Source organism: Salvia hispanica, chromosome 1, assembly GCF_023119035.1.
Source record: "Salvia hispanica cultivar TCC Black 2014 chromosome 1, UniMelb_Shisp_WGS_1.0, whole genome shotgun sequence".
Lineage (NCBI taxonomy): Eukaryota > Viridiplantae > Streptophyta > Magnoliopsida > Lamiales > Lamiaceae > Salvia > Salvia hispanica.
Window position 1 is genome coordinate 30,568,129 of NC_062965.1, and position 22,575 is coordinate 30,590,703.

Sequence of the window (22,575 nt, forward strand, 5' to 3'; positions counted from 1 at the left end):
TCAGTGTTTATAATTTGTAAATTATAAATTCTCTTATCAACAAGTATGATTAAAGTAAGGGATATTGCCTCTAAATATATAAACCTTAACCTAATTCATGAATTAAATAAACGAATTGGGAACTAGGGTTCCATCTCCGTTGGCGCCAAAATTAAATTGGATTTCTTGGTTTAAACTCCAATTCATCTCTCAGCTACTAAGCAAGCGCCCCGGCATCCCTCAAACTACACAGATTCATCCCCGCCGCTTCAATCTCATTATACTCGAAGTTCCATCATAAACAAAAATAGCAATAAAGGAAAGTAGGCTAAAGAACTTCATTGTGCATGTTTTATATTGCATTTCTGATTTGATTTCTCGAATGATCAACAAGTTACAAAATAAGCTATATATATAGTCATCTACTGCAACGGACAGAACGTGCAATCTGAAACTAACTAGATCATGGTCCATCATCCTTTCTTCTAACCACCATTTCACACACGTTGTTAGTGGCCCAACAGAGCAGCTTTCCAATTCATGAGCTAAGGTGGAACTGCTTTGGATTCCTTATCTTCACAATCAATATCCACACGTGTTGCATTACATCCATATTTTTCGCTCGAGCTCGTTTCTTCATTCATCAAGTTGTGAGTAGTTTCAACACATCATTCTTCAGAGCCCATCAATCTTTTCCGTCAAATGATCGACACTCAAGCGAAACACGATCATGAAAGTTGGATTGTTGAAATTGAAGTTAGTTTTATGTTTGTCGTTGTCAATCAAACTTGATCAAATTCATAATTTGATTGGTTGGTTTTATATTCTCTAATCACACGAGGGCCCACCAAAGAAATGGATGCTCACTATTTATCATTCAAATTATGTGTGTTTTTTTCGAAGAAAACGAAAGTGCATGTAGTTATACTACTACTAAAAGACACTTCCGTTCTGGTAGGTATGCGTATGATTATCACACGAAAAGATAAGTAGTTAAATTTTTGTGATACCAAATTCTTTACTAATTTTGTTTCATCCTGAAATACTGTAAAAAAATATTTAAAATATTTGAACCCTATGTTTACGGACTCGAGTCCATGAGCGTGTGAGTCGACTCAGTCACTTGTATATATTTATCGAGGACGACTTTTAACTAACATTTTTTAACATAAAAGCCTATATTTAAATGAAGTTTAATTTGGAATGGGTGGCTGCCTTTTGCAGAAATAGTCAAACTTTTCTGCTCTATGATTTATCAAATTAAGAATTACTACTACTATAATTAACGTATTTCTTTACTTATTACGATCAAGTAATTGGGGTCGTACGGTTTAATACTAGTACATTGAGTAGTAGTATTTTTAATTTAATGTTCTTGTAAAATATCTTACTATGAGATTGTGAACGTGGTCATTATTTGTAAATTATTTCACTTTTAAGTAGTTTGAACTAATGAGTCATTGGTGTTCATTTAAGCCATGTTAATTAGTTTAGTTAAATATGCTATCATTCAATTCCAATTTGTTTGATCATTTGATGGGATAGGATTTCCTATTTAATTCGCTGAAAATGTGGTAGAAATTTCGTACAGGTTTGGAAACAACTGTGAACTGACTTAGATTAAAAAAACATGCATGCATTATCAATTTTTGTTTTGAGAGATAAATTGAGAAAAAGTCCATGCACAAATATGCACAACGGCCCCTCAATATTAAGTAGATGCGACAGATATTACTCCGTAGTTTTCTCATTTTAAAAGTTACTGTATGTATAGCGTTATTAAACAATTAAAATAAAATTATACAGTAGAATTAGAATACATGCATCGTAGTGTATAAAATGTACATACGCCTCCACAGATCGAATGTGGCGGACGCCGGACGCGGTGTTTTGAGGGCCCCACTTATTTACTGACGCTTCCTTCCGCCTTATTAAACTACTGAGTAGTCGGGAAAGATTCAACTCAGCTCAGAAACAAGCATTTTTCGTTTACCAAATTCTTGGCTAATTTTGTGTGGTTGCTGTTTTTGGAGAGAAGAGAGATGGCGCGTCATCCCAACGGCGGTGCATCAGAGCAGCCAAGTTGTTCAGATGTTCGTTTTGTTCCAACTCTTGGAAGGTATGTCGATTTGGAGCAATTATCTCTTTGATTTTGGGTGTTTTCATTTCTTGCTTTGTGTGGGTTGTGCTTATTAAAGGAGAATTGCTGGTATAATCACTTTTAGACTAAATTTCCTTTTATTTTTTTGTTTCCCTTTCTGATATGTACGGATATTGTTCCAACTTTAGAGGGTGATTATGAAATGATCATACTTTTGAGCAACAAAAAGAGGCGCAGGTGGGTTCAGATGTTGCCCAATTTTGTGTTTATGAAAGTTAGTCAAAGCGGAAGTATATTTTTATGAGTTGGTATATCTTATGATTTATTGAAATGATTCAGTTAGCCTTTTAGTTGGTAATTGCCATTTGCCACAGTTGGAATTCTTTCATCTGTTCATTCTTGATGTTACTAAGTATTACTGCTTGTTTACCTTCACATGCCTCTTACTTTCCATACTCACTTTATGATAGAATAATTGAAGAAGAGATGGAACATGTGATGTCAAGAATTTATAACCGAGCGGTTAGCCAAAATATTCCAGTTACTGATCAAGATCTAATTCGTAGAATGGTGAGTGGCTTGCACATCTCTTCTCTTCTATGTTTGTCGAATGCTATATTTCCAATTTACAAAGGATTGATTATTGTTAAAGGAGACTTGCTTTGGATTGATGCATGCAGTAAGTGTTTTCTTTTTGTCATCTCAACATCATGATTGATTATACTATATGTTAATAAAATACTATACCACTTGAGGAGCCTTTTGTCTCTCAATAGTTTAACTTGTACTATTTCAACTGCAAGGTATACCTTTCATAAAATCTTTAACTGTTGTGGATCTCAGTATTTTCCAGTCTTGAGGAATTATTATGGTTAATCTTCCAATCATGATATTTGTTCAACTCTTTGCTTTAGGTAATAGAGAGATTACAATCAGCTGAAGAGAGGCCTTTGAGTGAAGGGACTCGGTGAGAATTTATGTAATTGGTTACTCATTTTTTCTCTTATTTTGGGATCATAACACTAGTGGTTGATAACGAATTTTGGTAACGTATCTAATGTGCTGATAGGAATGAGTTTTCCGAGGAAAGGAGTCTACAGCTGAAGTTCTTAGATGATAAAGTAGCCGATACTGTGACAGGGAAGGAGCTCAAAGGGTTAAAAGGCGAGTGCCTGAAGTTGGCTCTGCTTGATCTGTACGGGCATACTGTGACCTGTGGCCCTGGATCTTCTGCAAAGGTGGAGATACTACTTCTTGAGGACAACGGTGATGGTAATGAACACAACATGACTCTTGAAATGTTTGAGAGATGCATCATTCAAAAAGGAGATACAAAGAAGCCGCACATTTCTTCTAAAAGTGGCGATATATTGCTCAAGAAGGGTGTTGCGGATTTGAATGCTATTAAGTTGGGACACAACACTGCCTGGAGTAGGTTGTGCAGCTGCAGGCTGGGGGCGAGGATTGCACAGAATCTTAAAGGAATTGCGGTGTACGATGCATGGACTGCACCATTTAAGGTCAAAGATAAGCGCACCAAACGTATGTTCTTCTCACTTAACCATCGTTTTGTTTTACTGTTCTATACCAACTAACTCTTCATATCTATCAAACGGCTGCTTCTGCTGCTGTCCAAACCTGATGCTCAACTCACCCCTCTTCATACTTCAGGTCAGATCTGCATTATATTTTATGAAAAATGTGAGTCTACCTTGTTATTTGATAAAGATGAGACATCTCTGACTAAATAATTGTTCTTCTACTTGATCTTCAGATAATGAGAAACATGCGAATCCATCTCTGTCTGATGAAGTATGGCGGTTAGATTGTATTTGGAGGCGTGGTGAGATCGATAAGCGTCTTCAAGACAACAACATCTGCACCGTGGAGGATTTTCTCATTCAACACCTCATAAATCCTCAACACCTCAAGAGTGTAACCTTTTTCTCTTGTCTTAATCTGTATTCTGTATTATACTTGTTAGTTGTTGATAAAAATCCATAAGTTTCCTCATTGTCTCCTCAGATGACAAATGAAATGATTAATTAAGGTGCAAATGAAGAATTTTGCTATCCAATATTGCCTTTGTACAAATGAAGTATTGCTAATTTGCTTCTTTCAGTTCAAAATAGGTCTAAACTAGTTTGTTGGCCTGTTGTAGATTGTGAATTCCCCAAATAAGAATTGGCAGAAGATTGTTAGTAATGCTCGAGCATGCCTAAGTAGCGAAAGGGTGTACTGTTACACAGATCCGGAGAAGAAAACAGGCATCGTCTTCAATATTCTAGGAGACATGCTAAGACTACTTCCGGATCAGACAAGCGAGCTGCAGTCAGGACAAGAAGAGGCACACATACATACACTTAATCTATTTATATTTGCTAGCATATCTATTACTATAACAATCTTACTAATCATGATTCATCACTTTGAATAACAGGCTGATGCTGATAAACTGTTAGCATCTGCTTGCCAAAATTGGGGGCAGGTAAAGGCTTTCAATGATCCGAATTCTCTTCAGCAGTACCTAGCTGGTTTAAGTCCATATATTGGCGGATCGAGCAGTAGTATGCAGTTCGAGCCGACGATTTTCTTTGAGGGCGTTGAGGAGTTCATGCGCGATGCCTTTGGTCACGAGTGGAATGCAGCAGCTGAGGTGGTTGATGGTGGGACAAAGGGATGGAAAACATTGTTCATTGTTTTGAAATTTTGGAAGAGGGTGGTTTTAGATGTTAGTCCAATCAGAAAGAAATTGAGAGTTGGTTAACGATAATGTTATCGTGGAAGGGAAGGGTAGCATTTAGAGTGCTGGATTGTTGAACTTGTCTACTTGTTTTATCAACTGTATAATTTGATTCATAATTTTAAAATTGTGGATTTATATTCTCTAATCACACGAGGGCCCACCAAAGAAATGGATGCCCCACTATTGTGTTTTTTCGAAGAAAGCGAAAAAAGACAATTCCGTTATGGTAGTTGGTGACACTTTTTATAACCAACTAAGTTCTACAAGTAGTATAATTTTCATACGAAAAGATAAGTAAAATTTATGTAAAACCTAATTCATTTCTAATTATTTTATGTCGTGAAATGAAATACTCTCAAAATATTTAAAGTATTTGAACCATATGTAACGACCTTTAACTATTTTTTTCTACGACTTCTAACGTAAAAGACTATATTTAAATGAAGTTAATTTGGATTGGTGGCCGCGTTTTGCAGAAATAGTCAAACTTTTCTGCGCTATGAGTATCAAATTAAAAATTACTACTACTAGTGTTCTATAATTAACGTACATTTGCTAACTTATATCACAACCAAAAACTAGGGTAGTATACTAGTGCTTATTTTTTAAATGTTATTGTAAGCTAATAGTATATATATATCTTACTATGAGATGTGGAACGTGGTTATAATTTTGTAAATTATTTCACTTTTAAGTGATTTTATCAGCCATTGTAAATTCCAATCTTGCTTTGACCTAGTATATTGATTTATCTACTAGTAACAATTTAAAGCATGATCGTGCTCGTGCCCGCCTGACCTATATGGCTTCGTGCACTTTTCATAATCAATACGCTATTAAATTTTAAATATGTAAAGTGTCAGGGAGATTCAATATAGAGAACAGAAAAACGGATATCTGAAAGTCGTGCAAAACATTTTCAGATCAAATCAATTTCGGTGGTTCTACCAAAGTTATTTGATCGGATAAAATTCAGAGAATGCAGAACCTTCTTATGTGTATTCGAGATAATGAACCAGAAGACTTGATCGGATTTTGAAGAAGATGAACCGATGCAACTGTTGACGAAACAGTGCATCCGTTGGGATTTAACTGAAAATAACCGATTTTCAAAAAGGTTTCGAAATTGCAAATTAGTCCTTCGATTTTCAGAAATTACATTTTTGGATGAATTTCTGAAACAGCAACTTCGTTGGAAATAAAAAATTTCCAAGCTGACCCCCGCTAGCCAGGGGCTCTGCCCCTTGGACCCCGCCAGGGGCTGCCGCCCCTTGGATCCCGCACTCCGCACCTCCATACTTAAATGATGTATCATTATAACAATAACCGATCAATCAAGTTAATCCAATTACTCTAAAATATCCAACAATCCTCCCCTATTTTAGTGCAATCCTTGATTAACTAAAACAAGTCATCTCAAACATTCAAACTTTTGCATAAATGAAATATCGTAACGATTGAATTCCATATTAGTACATTACACATTCCAAATATTCGAATACCCCGGGTGTCTCTAAGGATTGAACCCTGGGAACTCACATTGAATACACGAAGATAATGTACACAAAAGTTTACATACGAATATGTTCTATCTTGACACTATATTTTACTAGCCTATGTCCTTATCCTTCATAAACACGTCGAAACCAAGTCCCAGTTTCTTGAAGCGGCTAAACTTCATGCTTATATAGGTAGCTCATTTATTCTTGCACCTACATTTGCAATTTTTCAAAAGAACTATTAAGAATATATATATATATAGGGAGATGATCAAAACAAGTATGTGTTTAAATCCAGAAATGCAGCCCAAATCTTGGCCCTAGGATTAGATGATCTAATGGTCAATAATTAACCCAAAACACGGAAGGTCATAATTAAGTAGTTTTAGGTCATATTATAAGATTTGGATTTATGTCATGTTAAGATCATTTTAGGTCATGCTTTGTTAGCATGACCTAAAAATAAACTAACTATGACCTAAAAATGTCTTACGTATGACCGTGTTCTGCATTTCTGTATTTAAATCTGGTCTTCATAGATCAAAACCCTATATATATATATATATATATATATATATATATATATAGGGGTGTGTTAGGGTCCTTACAGCATCTTAGTGTAAAACACAGCACAAATCACAGCCCTTGGATCATTAGATTGGATGGTTGTGATTTGTTACATTATCATACTAAAAATCTACATTATTAGGCGAGGTACATTATTAGACTAGAAATGTACATTGTAAGACTAAAACTGTACATTTCTAAACTAAAATGCTACATTATTAAACTAAATTGCTACATTATTATCCGAGCTACATTATTAGTCTAAAATTCTACATTATTAGATGACACGTGGCATTAATCTAACCATTAGATCATATGATCCAATGGACTGCAAGTGTTTTGAGTTTTACTTATACTTAGCGTTCTGACCTGAATACATCCCTATATATATATATATAGAGATGTGATCATATCATAACCCCCAAATCACATAATAACTCTATAACCAAATCTGGACCACACATATTTGATAATCTTGTGGTTGAGATTCAAACTTAGATTTACTTCATAAAAAAGGCGCAGAGGGGTAAAAATGTAATTTCCTCATTTAATTTCTGAATTTTACTCTAAACGCGCGATTCACGCTTTCATTCTGTTTGAACTCAATTCTCTCACCTTCATCTTCATCTTCATCTTCACAATTAACAGATCGATTCTCTCATCTTCATCTTCCATATTTCTCGCCTATTTTATTTCAACATCTCCAGATTTTCTTCGATTTGTTCATTATTCCGTAGTCTCCAGATTTTGTTTCCATATTTCTCGCATAATTGTGATCGGGAAGATGTTTTGAATTTTGCGTTCTTATTTTCATTGATTACCTCTTCAATTGCTGTGAAAATTTGCTTCGATGGAATCTGTAGCAAATAACGAAGGTAACAATCATTATTGATTGTGTTCATATTCATGTATTGAATTTGATTTTAGATTAATATTAGTTGTCGATTGGTTTATGTTTCTGATGTACTGAAATTCTTATTTGATTATATTATGTATTGTCGATTATGTGTTAAAATGATACTTTTGGCTTATAAATATTAGGTTTACTGCATAACATGATAGTTTTGTCGGATAAAATGATACTATGATAAAATGATACTATGATAAAATGATACTTTGGGCTGATAAAATGATAGTCATAGCTGATAAAATGATACTTTTCAGACGTGTCATAGCTGATAAAATGATAGTCCTAGGTGATAAAATGATACTTTTGGCTGATAAAATGATAGTCATAGCTGATAAAATGATACTTTTGGCTGATAAAATGATAGTTATATCTGATAAAATGATACTTTTCAGGCGTGTCATAGCTGATAAAATGATAGTCATATATGATAAAATGATACTTTTGGCTAATAAAATGATAGTCATAGCTGATAAAATGATAGTCATAGTAGTTGATAAAATGATACTTTTGGCTGATAACATGATACTTTTGGCTGATAACATGATACTTTTTGGCTGATAAAATGAGCAACCTTGGAACAGAGTTTCTACAACGGTTTACATCTACAAGGAAACTTCTATGACAAACTATCTTTGAAGAGGGCTTCCAAAATAATTTCAATTGAACAATACAGAAGAGTTCTCTTCACATTGCACAGACCTACAAATGAAAAGTCTAATCTAGTTCAAATTGAACCACAAACAATGGCAAAATAATGTTTAAAGCCTACATAAGTAAATGTCTACCAACAGAATCTATGCTGAAGTATGGTAATTAAAACAAGCGCTGAGTTTCAGTTAGAGATCCTATCATGCTCGCGCTTGGCTTCACCATCTACGCACTTCATGCCTGTTGGGCGGCATCTTCCTGGGTGCCATTAACAGCAGGCGCTGGCTGTTCACTGTCAGCGACAACAACTTCTGTTTTCTTCCGCTTTGTGGCGGACTTCTTTCTCGTTTGAGCCGCAGGACTCTTCGAAGGCTGCGGAAGCAATAAGCACCAAAATATTCAGGAAGCAGAAAAATCTAGAAAGAAGAATTCAACATCACGAATGTTCTTACCTAATAAACAAAAGATTTCAGTGTGTTAAACAGTTTATGTAATTATATAAAGTCAAAGTATTCACAAATTATCATTTTATCATTTTCAGAAACTATCATTTTATGCACCCAAAGTATCATTTTATCAAGCAAAAACACAATTTCTACATTTAAACAGATCATCCAAACACATAGCAACACACACACACACAAAAACACAGAGACACACACAACAACACACACAAACACAACAGCAGTAGCCTCAGGACACACACACACACAAACATAAAGTATCATATTATCCCATGAAACTATCATTTTATCCCATGAAACTATCATTTTATCTTCTGAAACTATCATTTTATCAAGGGCAATTATCATTTTATCAACTATCATTTTATAATCTGAAACTATCATTTTATCCCATGAAACTATCATTTTATCTTCTGAAACTATCATTTTATCAAGGGCAATTATCATTTTATCTTCTGAAACTATCATTTTCTAAATTTCAATGAGTTCAAAAAAGCAGAGAGGGCATAACTTGTCACTTAAGTAGAACAAAACACTATTCACAAAGTATCATTTTATCATTTTCAGAAACTATCATTTTATGCACCCAAAGTATCATTTTATCAAGCAAAAGCACAATTTCTACATTTAAACAGATCATCCAAACACATAGCAACACACACACACAGCAAAACACACATAAACAAAGCAAAACACACACACAAACACAGAAAAACACACACCAGCAGCACACACAGCAAAATGTAAATCTAAATATATAGATTGTTCTCAATATTGTTATGCATGAATGATATTGTATAAATATAAGAAATATCTACACTAAAAAACTACAGAATCTAAAAAAATCGAGAAAATCTCCAGCAAAATGATAAATCGAGCAAAATCAAAAGTGAAATAAGTAATAAACTTCATCCAACCTTTCTTCGATGATGCTTGATCGTTTTCCTTTAATATCAAAATTTTGGTGGACTTTAATCCCATCCTAACCCGATTTGTACACAAGATTTTACCCCTTTTTGGGTTTGATCAAAGTTATCATGAGTTCTTACAAACTCCCCGGATATCACCCATCCAAAAAAGTTCAAATATCTTTTTTCTAACCCCAATTTCTTGACTTTCCATTATACATTTTACTATATGCAAGGAAAACCGCCTATCCCTCGTAAATAGGGGATATCGTTTTGACAATGGGAAATTTTTATTAAATTTCTTAGCCATTACCTCTTTACCATTTCCTTTAATGCCCAAAAATGATTCCATTGTTGAATTCGGGTGAAGTTTGTTTCTTTGATGCCAACCTCACCCCCTAGCCAATACCCGCCACTTTGGAAGAATGATCTTCCATTTTTCAACTTCCCCAATAACCTTCAAGAACAAGGAAATCCGAATAAGTTTTTCCTGGTTCCTTTTAAATACTTAAAAACTGATTCATTGCTTGCCAAAGAATTCAAAACCATTCGACAACACCACGTCATCAAACTTTTGATGCCATTGCTTGGGGGCTTGCTTTAGTCCATAAAAAAATTTTACCAACTTACAAACCTTATGTTCATTACCAGGCATGACAAAGCCTTCTGGTTGTTTGATATAAATCTCTTCCTTTAATTCATCATTCAAGAAGGCAGTCTTAACATCCATTTGGTGAATTACAAGATTATGTATAGCAGCAAGTGCTAACAATAATCTAATTGTGGAAATCCTAGCAACAGGAGCATAGGTATCAAAGTAGTCAATGCCTTCCCTTTGTCTAAAGCCTTGGATAACCAATCTGGCTTTATACTTGTCCATGCTTCCATCCAACATAAAGGCAGCTACAAAATCAAAGTTATCAAACTATTAGTGCCATTTAATTGGTTTGAACTAAGTTAATGAGTCAATGACATTCACAAGAATTATTTAAGCCATGTTAGACTTGTTAGTTGAGTTTAACATATATGCTTTCATTCTATTCAAATTTGTTTAATAGGATAGGATTTATTCAGTATTTCAGTTCGCAGAAAATGTGGTAGATTTTTCTTACAGTGTAGCTGAAATCTATTTGGAAACAACTGCCTTAGATAAATAAAAAAGTAAAAAATAAATAAAAAAAATGCATGTATTACTATTAATTTTTGTTTTGGGAGATAAAATATAGTCATTTGAAAGAGCATTTATTACTCCTTCGTACGTCCAAGCACAATTAAGCACAACTGCCCCTCAAATCTCAATATTCAATAGATGCGACGGATACTGTTCCATGAAATAATGTCCCAATTTCCTATTTAGAACATCCACAATTTAAAGTTCCATTTATTTTTTCCCATTTCAGGTAATAACCTTACTCCAGACATTTTTACATTCTACTATAAAACCTACTCCCCCCATTCCATAGTAATAGAAACATTTTTTTTCAGCATGAAAATTAAGAAAAATTGTGTTAGGTTAGTTAAGTAAAGGGAGAATAAAGTGGAAAATGAAAAAAGTAGAGAGATGAAGAGAAAAAAAATAAGAGAAAGTAAAGTAGATGTGGAAAAATGTGTTGACTTTTACTAAAAAGGGAAATGACTCTATTACTATGGAATGTACCAAAATGACAAAATGACTCTATTACTATGGAACGGAGGAAGTACTGTATATAAAAAGTAAGACATACATTCCCCTAACTCTTTGCACTAAGTTCCTTCACATTTCTTAAAATTCGTATCGAGTTAAAGTGAGATTATAAATCGCGTACGGAGGGAGTAGTACAATGTATTTTCCCATTTTAAAAGTTAGCTATGAGTTTTTTATAAAGTTATTTGCTCGTAAATACTTGAATTATTATTTTTTTTTGAATTTTTTTCCCTGACATACCGCTCCTGTCAAATTAAAGCTATAGTGGATTAAACTTCCATAAACAATTTCAATAAAAATAAAAATTTATAGAATACATGCATCGGAGAAAATCTACATGCCACAGAAGCAATGTGGTCGATGAGGGCACGCGGTAATGCCCAATACTCATTGACTGGTGCTTGCTTCAGCCTATTTATATGAAACTACTCAGTAATGATGAAGATTCAACTCAGCTAGGAAACAAGCATTCATCTTTTAAGACATTCTTCGCTGCTGTTGCTGGAGAGAGATGGAACGTGATCCAAACGGCGGTCCATCTGAGCACTCAAGTTGTTCAGATGCTCGTCTTGTTCCAACTCTAGGAAGGTATATCGATTTGGAGCAATTATCTCTTTGATTTTGGGTGTTTCGATTCTGCTTGCCCCATTTTGAAGATGGGGTTGCGCTTTTCAGCTTAACAGGCTCTTTCACTGGTAAAATTCTTCATCTTGATTTTGAGTACCGTTGCGTGTTTTCATTTCTTGCTTTGTCTTTACATGATTTGAGGAGATATGGGTTGTGGAGATTTGCTGTTATAATCACTTTTACACTAAATTTCCTTTTATTGTTCGTTTCCCTTTCTGATATGTATGGATATTATTTCAACTTTAGAGGGTGATACTTTTGAGCAACAAAAAGAGCCGCAGGTGGGTTCGGATGCTGCTCAATTTTGTCTTTAACAAAGTATATTCTTTTAGTTGGTGTTTCTTTTATGATTTATTGAATCCTTTAATTAGCCTTTTATGTTCATTAATATGATTTGCTTCCTTGAAAATATCGAAAATTGTTAATTGCCACAGTTTGGAATTTTCATTTATTCATTCTTGATTTTACTAAGTTTTCAGTATTACTGCTTTATTACTTTGACATGTCTCTATCTTTCCTTACTCCCTTCATGATAGCTTTAGCTTTATGGAAGATGTGGCTATATATTTGCATAGCCAAGCGGTTAGCGAAGGATGTCCAGTTTCTCTCGACCGAGTTCGTAGAATAGTGAGTTGCATGCACATCTTCTCTTTTATGTTTAATGAATGCTATATTTCCATTTTACAAAGGATTGATTGCTGTCAAAGGAGGTTTGCTTAGGATTGATGCATGTTGTAGGTGTTCTTGTTTGTCTGACTTTGTCAAGAGGATGTCTCAAGTCTCAACATCATGATTGATTATATATTAGTATGTAATAAAACACTATAGCAGCCTAATTTAACCCTTAGCCTAGCTTGAGTTTCTGTTCAAACTTTTTGGACTGTTCCATCTCAATGTTTCTTTTCCCATTAGATCGTTACAAGTTGAGACTTCATGAACCAGAGCCTTTTGTCTCTCAATAGTAAAACTTATACTTCAACTTCAAGGTATACCCTTCATAAAATCTTAAATTGTCGTGGATCTCGATATTTTCTAGTCTTTAGAAATTTTTTATGGTTGATTTGCAATTTGGATATTTGACAGATATCCTTTGTTTTAGTTAATTGAGGGTTCTCAGCCTGCTGCAGGGAGGCTTTTGAGTGAAGCGACTCGGTGAGAATTTATGTTATTGGTTACTCATTTTTTCTCTTATTTTCCGATCAAGAAAAGGCCCACCCTTGTGGTAGATAATGAATTCTGGCTTCGTTTCTAATGTGCTAACAGGAATGAGTTTCCCAAGGAAAGGAGCTTACAGCTGAAGTTCTTGGGAAATAAAGTAGCCGATGCTGTGACAGGGGGGGAGCTTAAAGGGTTAAAAGATGTGTGCCTGAAGTTGGCTCTGCTTGATTCGAACGAGCATACTGTGACCTGTGGCCCTGGATCTTCTGCAAAGGTGGAGATACTACTTCTTGAGGACAATGGTGATGGTGATGAAAGCAGCATGACTCTTGAAAAGTTTGAGAGAAGCATCATTCAAACAGGAGATAAGAAGAAGCCTCACTTTTCTCCTAAAAGTGTCTATATATTGCTCAAGAACGGTGTTGCAGATTTGAAAGGTATTAAGTTGGGACACAAAAAAGACTGGATCAAGTTGTGCATCTGCAGGCTGGGAGCGAGGATTGGGCAGAATCTTGAAGGAACCACTGTGCAAGAAGCATGGACCGCACATTGAGGTCAGAGATAAGCGCCACAAACGTACGTTCTTATCACTCCATGTTCAACTTAATAATTGTTTCGTTTTACTGTTCTTTACCAAGTAACTCTTCATATCTACCAAACAGCTGCTTCTGTTGCAGATAAAATATTAAAATTAGTGTCATAGAAGTTTGAGTTTTTAGTCTCATCTCCTTCTGTCATGGTCTTTAGATGCCATAGATTATGTAACTGCTGGTTTAATCTTAAAGAGGATGAAGAAACTTCCATATAACTGCTGGTTTCCTTTTACAGAGTATGGCAAATTTCCCTGTCCATATCTTACTTCTGAAGTTTGGAGATTGAAGGGAATTGACAGGACTGGCAAGCGCCGTGATAGGCTGAAAAAGAAATACATTGAAACTGTGCAAGATTTTTTGTTTTGGCTCCATGTCAATCCTGATGAGCTGCAAAACACAGTAATAGTCACCTATTACTATTTATACTTGTTTGATTTATCAAGTGGCGAAACCAGATTTTGTTTGCATACTAGGATTCATGCTATATGTTTTGTCGCTCGTTCAATCAACTTAAGTTTAGAGTTCATGGTTTATTAGTTGCTTCTAAAGCCAACTTGCAGCATACTACTACATTGCATGAGAAATATATAATTCTTTGTAATATGCATACAGATATTAGATGTCGGTGATGGCATATGGGAGACGATAAAGAGTCATGCTCAGAAGTGCAAAATTGATTGTGAAAAGATGTTTTGTCACAAATCATCGACTGAACCTCAAAGATGTGTTATTTATGATTGTGTGGGAAAACTCAAGGGGGAAATGATAGAGTCCCAGTTTGTTGGGATTGATAATCTGTCTGCTGATAGAAAGGTGGGGTGGCCTTTAATTTGTTGTTGTGCATAGATTTTCTTATGCAATTGTGGTGTCTCCTACTCCTACTTGTACTAATGAATTACTGACCCCTGATAGGATGATGCACTCAAGATACTGAGATCTGTATTAGAAAGAGCATCTGTGTTATATGACGCTAAAAATGAGTTTACATACCCAATCACAAGGGCCAAATGTGATTATGAGACTCTTGGATCAAAAGAAAGAGGAGTGGTATTCAATACTGATTCTCAACTCACCCCTCTTGATACCTCAGGTCAGATATGCATCCTATTTACTGAAAAGGGGTTTTTGGGCATAATATCGTGAAGGTGTTGAATTCTTCTTCCTCCTGATTTCCAGTTTATGAGGATTTGGAGGATTTAGAAATAGGCTTCGAGATTCAACATTTTTTTCCAGGAGATGAGCAATTTAGTGGAAAGTGGATGCAGCAGGGGAGTGCAGCAGGTGGCGAGATGGAGGCAGTTGGAGGTTCAAAGGAAGGCTCAAAGTCTGCATTAACAGTGGATCAGCAGTTGGTTTATGGTATTGATTTCAACTGCGACTACCCTGGAAGCCCAAACCCCATGTGGTGTTATATTCCCGATATTCTGAGTGCTCAGGTTGCTAATCCGCCAACCAAGTGGTGGAAGAAACTCTCCAGTCTATGGTTCTCATTGAGTGAATGGATGTTTTATTGTGCTGCTCGTACTTGCAAGTGCAAGAGGAGGAGACTTGCCTAATAATCCTATTCATTCTTGCCACTTCGATTCTGTGTATGTATCATGAGACTTGTCTTTATAAATTATCAATAAGTATGATAAAAGTAAGGGATATTATGTTCAAATTTTATTTGCATTAAAATGAAAGAAGTTTGTCGATGTCATTGTTATGTAATCCTTTAGTGAAAGGAGTTTCCAGAGCTATTTAGTAAATTCAAGCTGGTACTTTGATAACCAATATTCTATAGCTTTGTGATTAAGTCTAATAAAATGCTCCTGTAACAGAATCTTGACAGTAGAGTGAATTTTTTTAAAAAAACTTGTACTGTGGAGTCAATCGCATGCCAACTCAGGTTTGTCGGGAAATACCGTTGAGAAATGGTGTTTCTTGAGTTGTATTATTTCTGGTTTTGTTACCTCAGGAAGGCACACTGAGGCCCTTAGATATTTCCGTGATTTGTTCTGTGAAGTCATGCCTAACGAAACTGTTACTGTCTGTGCTCTCTCTGCCTGTGCTAATCTCAGGTCTTTGGATAGAGGGAAGTGGTTTCATGGCTATATCGATAGTACTCGTGGTTTACAAAGATCTAATACTATGACTGCACTCATTGATATGTATGCCAAGTGTGGGACAATTGATTGTGCATATTGAGTTTTTGACACGAAAGGAGACATTCACAACTATACTAGTGTGATATCAGGTTTGTCTATCCATGGGTATGGAAAGGAAGCTATTCGTGTGTTTCAGCTAATGTTAGCTGAAAACTGAACTCTAAAGATATCATTATTTGGCAGGTTCTCAATGGATGCAAAACATTCAGGTGTTGTGTAGCAGGGCTCATCAATGTTTTACAGCATGGAGAGTTTGTGGGGATCGTGCCTAAGATTGAGCACTATGGCTTTAAGTTGATATGCCTGGCCGGTTGGGTATCTGGCAAAGGATTTTGGAATAGCCAAGAGCATGCCTACGAATCCAGATGTGGTTGTATGGAGGGCTTTATTCAGTGCCTGCAGAATTCATTCCAATCATAGTTTTGGAGAGCGCATAATTACTTGTTTTGAGTAACTCGACTGTGGTAGATATCGGATGTTGCTGGATAGAGATAGATAGATAGATAGTGTTGTTCATGAGTTCAGAGTTGCTGATGTATTTCATCCTCAGATAGCTGAGATTTGAGAGAAGGCTTTAAAAAGAGTAGGGCTAGTTGGTTATGCTGCTGACGTCACACACATCTCGTTTGCTTCTATTCGAATAATGAAGAATCTGAGGACATGTGAGGACTGCCTTGCAGTTCTCAAGGCCATCCCAAATTTTGTGATAGAGAAATCATAGTTAAGGATCGCGCTTGTTTCCACACTTTCAAAGAAGACAAGTTTTCGTGTAAGGACTACTAGTGGTCAGCTATCTAACATCAGAAATTTAGTAATGTTGTACATAAGGTAGTCAAATCTACTTCATTCTGATGGATTTTTTGAATCATATGTGCTTCACAATCTATCTTGTCTGCAGAGCCAGAGAAGCAAATCAAATCAACAACTTCAGCAAGGTTAGTGGACTTGGAAAATTTTTCTAATAGATGAATAGCTATAGATGCTTTCCTCTGTTATTATCAGCCTCTTTGAATATACATGAAGCTGATTTTCAGTATTCATCTTATCGAGAGAAAATATCCGTGTTCTAGATGATGCTATGGAGTTGTTTGGAACATCTGCAACAACGTTCAGTCAATCCAGAAAACGGTATCTTGAGCAGTTCCCAAAGGTAGGTTAAAAAACATTATCACTACATTGAGTTGGCTCTTGAGATTTTGTGCTTTTTCATTGAAGAATGTTATGACTAGAAACACATTCTGGTCTCTGTCGATGAACTCAATGAAGATAAGATGTTTAAAGATTGTGACAGCCAAATTTTATTATGCTATCATATGCCTTGGATTTTACCTTTTTATTCCATTTGTACTATATTAGCCTTGATCGTGAGTAGGAAGCTTATCTGCTATAGGCGATGAAGTCAGTGTAGATAATCTATTTAAATTTCTTATTTTAAGACTGTGACATGCGAATGTCATAACCCAGATATTTTGTTTATTTTTTCCTTTATCTTGTTTCGTATTTTAATTATTTTGAATGATAGTGATATCATACCAATCAATATGGTGAACACTGTCCATTGAATTTCATTATGAAATAGCCACATTCACTGTTATATCAACATATGTGAAGCATTTGAACTATATTGCTAAATTTGTTTTGTTATGTCAATCCATTTAATGTGTAATAGTAGTTTATTTGGTTATTTATTGTAAATTTAGATAGGACATGAAAGATGACAATATAATGTTGTATTTTTACTTTTTTTAAAGAATTTATAGAATATGGTCCTAGCAACAGGTCATGGTTGTTCTGGCAAACAGTTGTTTTCAACTTTTGTCTTCACAATGAATATTTCTCTTCTTAACAACCAAGAGTTACTTGATTAATTATATGATGTATGATTCAAATTGTTTTCTAAAGACAAATATAAACTATTGGGGAGACTTTCAGATAAAAATGTATTGTAGTTGTAATTTTAAAATTGGGTCTGATTTACTTAATATAAATACTCACGTGTTTCAGATGCAAATACTAGCCAGTATCAAATAATCACATTCTTCTTCTAGATTCCGAGAAAGAGCATTAATTTATTAATTATATGGCCAATTGATATAATTAATTTCCCCCCAATTTTATTACTATTAAATACGAGTATTTCCGCATTTTACGTATTTAAAGGGACATCCCACCCTATTTTATTACTTATATTCTTCTTTGTTATTTACGTTATCATTTGTTTGTTACGTAAGTCAAGTCGATAATAATATTGTTACAAAGTAGTGTATTTGTAATATTTTTATTTTATTTTATTTTTTGTCAGGGAGGACCCGTACCAACTGCCAAGAGGCAAGACTCAAGAGCCAGGTAATCAATTGAAAATTAATTACAGTACTAAAAACAATATTACTATATTTATTTAATAATTTTATACTCCACGATCTCAATCTTGAACAATTTTTACTTCTGTATTTATAAGAAAAATGAACAATAATTTATCTAATCAGACATACATATAATACCAAGAACAAAAGTATACATCACACTTGGTGGTGACAAATTCCATATACTAGCATTGTTCATATCGACAAATTCTATTCAAGAATATTAATAAGTTGTGACACGTAAATATAACTCGATGCTCAACCAATAAAAAAATGCTAGAAATTAATTTATTTCGGCCGGAAATCTGATTCCTCAAATTTAAAATGGAAAGATAAAGATAAAGATAAAGAGGGAGTTGTATATACATGAAAGGCAGCAGATGATTAAAGTATATATTCCAAAACAGAATCTGCTATTCACTGAATTAACCCTTCAAAATTAACCCTCTTCAATCTGCCTGTTTTGAACTACTTTTCAATCTTCAATCCAACAACAGGCCAAAAAAAAAAAGTAAAAAAGGTAGTAAAAATTAAAAAAGTAATTCAGCTTCCAGCTTCAGAAATTGCTTTTAATGATGGCTGCCAGCCTCTGGGTTTTGATATTCCGGAATTTACTGATGAATTATTTCTTGATCTCTGCCTTTCTTTCACCTGAAATAAATCATTAAAATTTTTTATTAAAATTATTGGAAACATTAGCTGTATAGCTTGAAACTACCTGGCCGCAGGTTGCTAATATAAATTTATTTGAAGGCCAGTTAATATCACTGCTTTTTGTCATCTTAATCATCACTTTGTTGAACTGTATGTGTACTAATTTCCACTTTCTTTAATCATGCAATAATACTACTACTAATTAACTAAAAAATTCATTCAAGAACTACTAGCTCTTAATCACTTTTTTTTTTAACAGAACTATGGGAATCTCAAAAGTACTTTGGCAGTATAAATTAATCTTGCAATTAGTTAATTAAAGAATTAAATAATTACCTTTTCAGCCTTCTCAATTTCAGAATTTTTCCTAATTTCTGCTTCAAATTCTGGACTTATTTTCTCTGTCATGATTTTGTCAGCACCCTCTGATTTCAACTTAGCTTGTTTCTTAGCCCACAAACCTTTCATCACTTCTGCAAGAATTAAAAAAAAAAATTAAATAAAAATGATTTCAAGAAAATAGTGAAATGAACAATATTATAAAGAAAGAAAGAAAAAAGAAACCTTTAGATGAGACAAGTCTATAGACATGACCAAGAGCAAGTGTATCAGTTGGCCTAAGAAGCTTGATCCTGGTTATTCGAAGAGGGGTGTTCTTGCTATCTACACTAGTGCTATTATTCTTGGCGGCGGCAGCGGGGGAGGAATACAAGGTGGTGGTGAGGAGGAGGGCTACGTAGTGGCCGGGATTCATCTTCATGATTTCACTTGCGGAGACAGGCCAATAGAGCTTGTCTGCTCTTCCATTTGGATGTTGAATCACCAGAGTTGCACTATCAATTGCTTGACAGTTTCCCATCTTCTTCACCAAATAGTTTTAATTTGGTAAATGAGTTTTGTTTGTGTGAGTTGATGAGGAAGAAGATGTGAATTTTCAGCAAGGCTCTTTATAGCCACACCCAACTAATCTTGAGCATGACTTCACCTTCTTATGTATACTTATATACAAAAACCCCACCCCATGGTTATTGATTAATAGCCACGTGTGAGTGTTGATATATGACGTCATGCTCACTGTAAGAAATAAATTGGGGATTCTTGGGTTTTTTTACTGTGTTTTATGACAAAAAAAAAAAGGAAACATGTAAGAAGATGATGAGGTAGTGTCTGCTTAGGACCACTTAGTAGTAAATGATGAATGTAAAACTTTTTTTATTAACGTTGAAATCATGCGAGCCATAATGCAGAGTGTTGCTTTTTTATTTCACACTATTTACTTTTACGGTTAGAATCTTTTATCTTTACTATGCAGCAATGCAATTTGCTGACGAATAAAGTGGGCTTTTCTATTTCAAGTTATGCCATAGTTAACTTTTTACTCCCTCCGTCCCACTTTAGGAGTCCCGGTTTACTACTTTTGGATGTCCCACTTTAGGAGTCCCGGTTGGAATATTCCATAATTGGTAATAGGCCCCACATTCCACTAACCTTTTTCCACTCACATTTTATTATAAAACTAATATAAAAAGGTAGGACCCACATTCCACTATTTTTTTCACCAACTTTCCTTTACATTTCTTAATACCCGTGCCGAACTCAACCGGGACTCCTAAAGTGGGACGGAGGGAGTACAAGCAAGCTGGTATGCATTTGTATGGGTAGTGATATCATCTCATCTATGTAAATAGTAAAATAGCAGAATATCTGTATTAAGTTTGTATTTTCTAACTAATTAATCTGATTTTAATAGAGCATTATCAATTTGTTTGTTATTTATAGATTATTAAATTTATACTAGTTTTTGGTGAATTGAGTGCAAATCCCACATGGTTTGATGATCAATATCTAAGTGGAGTGCGAGCGTGGTTGAGCGCCCCAAGGCTCGAGAGGGACACTTCTCTTTCTTTCAAATCATAAAAAATTACTAGTAGTAGCAATTTATTTGATTTTATTTAAATTATGTAATAAAAAAAATTGTTTCTCCCCATTTTCAATAAATCTATATTGATTTCTTCTTCTTTTTTCCTTAGATTAATTCTGTCTCGATTCTTGTCTCGATCTTATCTTCATTCCAACGCCAAACACACCGCGCCTCGTCCCTCTAAAAAATCATTCCCATAGCAAGCAACATCAAGAAGCGCCTGTGATTTTTTCTTGAAACTCAAATAATTTTTGTATATATATAGCCCCTAATTCCCTTGTTCACTCAATGTCTTGCATTTGGAATAAATTAAGTACTATACTTTCAAAGAAGATAATCTCAACAATATTCTTGGACGGAGAAATTTTAGAACATATATATATATATATATATATATATATATATATATATATATATCTATCTTTGTGTGGCATGCAAAAGCAATAGATCCAACAAAGAAAAGCAACAATAAGTGGATGTCGCATGTGAAGTTTTTGGTTTTATCTTTGTGGGATTACATTGCACCATCGATGCCTCACCAGCAACATTAAAAATTAAAAAAATGTGCAGGTTTTGTCCATGCCCACTTCCTCCTTTATCAAACATTTCCTGCCATTTTCAAGATTACCCATTTCCAAAATATTACTACTAACAATCCTTCTTCGTTTCCTGACTTTTCATCTTAATCTTGTTTCCCAAACATGGAACACAAACTAGCTAACCCCACTCTCTGTCTACAATTTTTTTTTACTTAAAGGAATGCCCCTTTTACTTTCTCTTCTCTTCTCTTCTTCCTCTTATTCTTCTTCTTGAAATTTGTTTTATTTTTATAATTAATTGGATTTTGGATATTCATGTTTATAGATTTCAGTCACCTCTAGTAAGACACTAATTATTGCTCATGCACCACCACCCATTGATGTGTAATGCAGCACTCCTTGCTTCTAATAATTGTGCATGACCTATGTTTGACAGTTTGACTAGATTTTTGAGGTTCAGATTAAATTATTTATTGTTATTTTTAGGAAATAAAAAAGAAATCAATTTTGAGGGTGACGTGATCTTAATCATGATACATACATAGCTCTATTTGCCCATGCGTCCAAACCTGTATAAATCAACCATCAATAAAATTAATTTCTTTCTTTATTTTTGCGCCAAGTGTGGTCAACACCAATGAAGATGCAATAAATTGAAATGAATGGTTTAATCAAACAATTAAATGGTTTTTATCATCAATAGCTACCCCTACTCTATATACATAGACTCATATTAGAGGAATTATATTGAATTATTGTGAATACGACCTATGAATCAACATGCTTATAGTTATATTCAAATTGTATGCGCATCTTTCATTACAAAATTGATGTTTCCTTTCCTTTAAGATACACAAAATAAAAATTATTTTTCGCAAGTCATTCTAACTTTACAATCATCCTATAAGCTTGACTGAATTAATGATTTTATAGTTGTACCATCGCCATCACAATTTATGATAATTTTAATACTATTATTAAAATTGATTATTTAATTAAAATGCTATAGTATATAGGAGATCTAAAATAAAAATAGTAGTCCGACCATTTTATGCGATAAAAAATTA

The 22,575-nt window shown here is 34.5% G+C and overlaps 3 protein-coding genes across 3 annotated transcripts; 2 read left to right on the top strand and 1 right to left on the bottom strand.

The window, feature by feature from the left end:
• Positions 1-1,860: 1,860 nt before the first annotated feature.
• LOC125202825 (calmodulin-binding protein 60 A-like) lies at positions 1,861-4,974 on the top strand. Its single transcript, XM_048101298.1, has 7 exons — positions 1,861-2,098; positions 2,551-2,650; positions 2,995-3,047; positions 3,150-3,622; positions 3,855-4,015; positions 4,242-4,427; positions 4,521-4,974. Exons 1-7 carry the CDS (start codon positions 2,022-2,024, stop codon positions 4,845-4,847), a joined length of 1,377 nt encoding a protein of 458 aa, XP_047957255.1. The 5' UTR covers positions 1,861-2,021; the 3' UTR covers positions 4,848-4,974.
• Positions 4,975-12,017: 7,043 nt separating this feature from the next.
• LOC125193998 lies at positions 12,018-17,625 on the top strand. The gene is made up of 12 exons (XM_048091992.1): positions 12,018-12,094; positions 12,670-12,760; positions 13,233-13,285; positions 13,397-13,565; positions 13,729-13,867; positions 14,120-14,283; positions 14,497-14,697; positions 14,797-14,974; positions 15,061-15,473; positions 15,945-16,120; positions 16,215-16,966; positions 17,102-17,625. The coding sequence occupies exons 1-9, from the start codon at positions 12,018-12,020 to the stop codon at positions 15,438-15,440; spliced, it is 1,452 nt and encodes a 483-aa protein (XP_047947949.1). The 3' UTR covers positions 15,441-15,473; positions 15,945-16,120; positions 16,215-16,966; positions 17,102-17,625.
• A 1,108-nt stretch (positions 17,626-18,733) lies between these two features.
• LOC125214993 lies at positions 18,734-20,026 on the bottom strand. The gene is made up of 3 exons (XM_048116261.1): positions 19,613-20,026; positions 19,385-19,521; positions 18,734-19,045 (listed from the first exon to the last, which is right to left on the bottom strand). Exons 1-3 carry the CDS (start codon positions 19,905-19,907, stop codon positions 18,938-18,940), a joined length of 540 nt encoding a protein of 179 aa, XP_047972218.1. The 5' UTR covers positions 19,908-20,026; the 3' UTR covers positions 18,734-18,937.
• Positions 20,027-22,575: the final 2,549 nt, after the last annotated feature.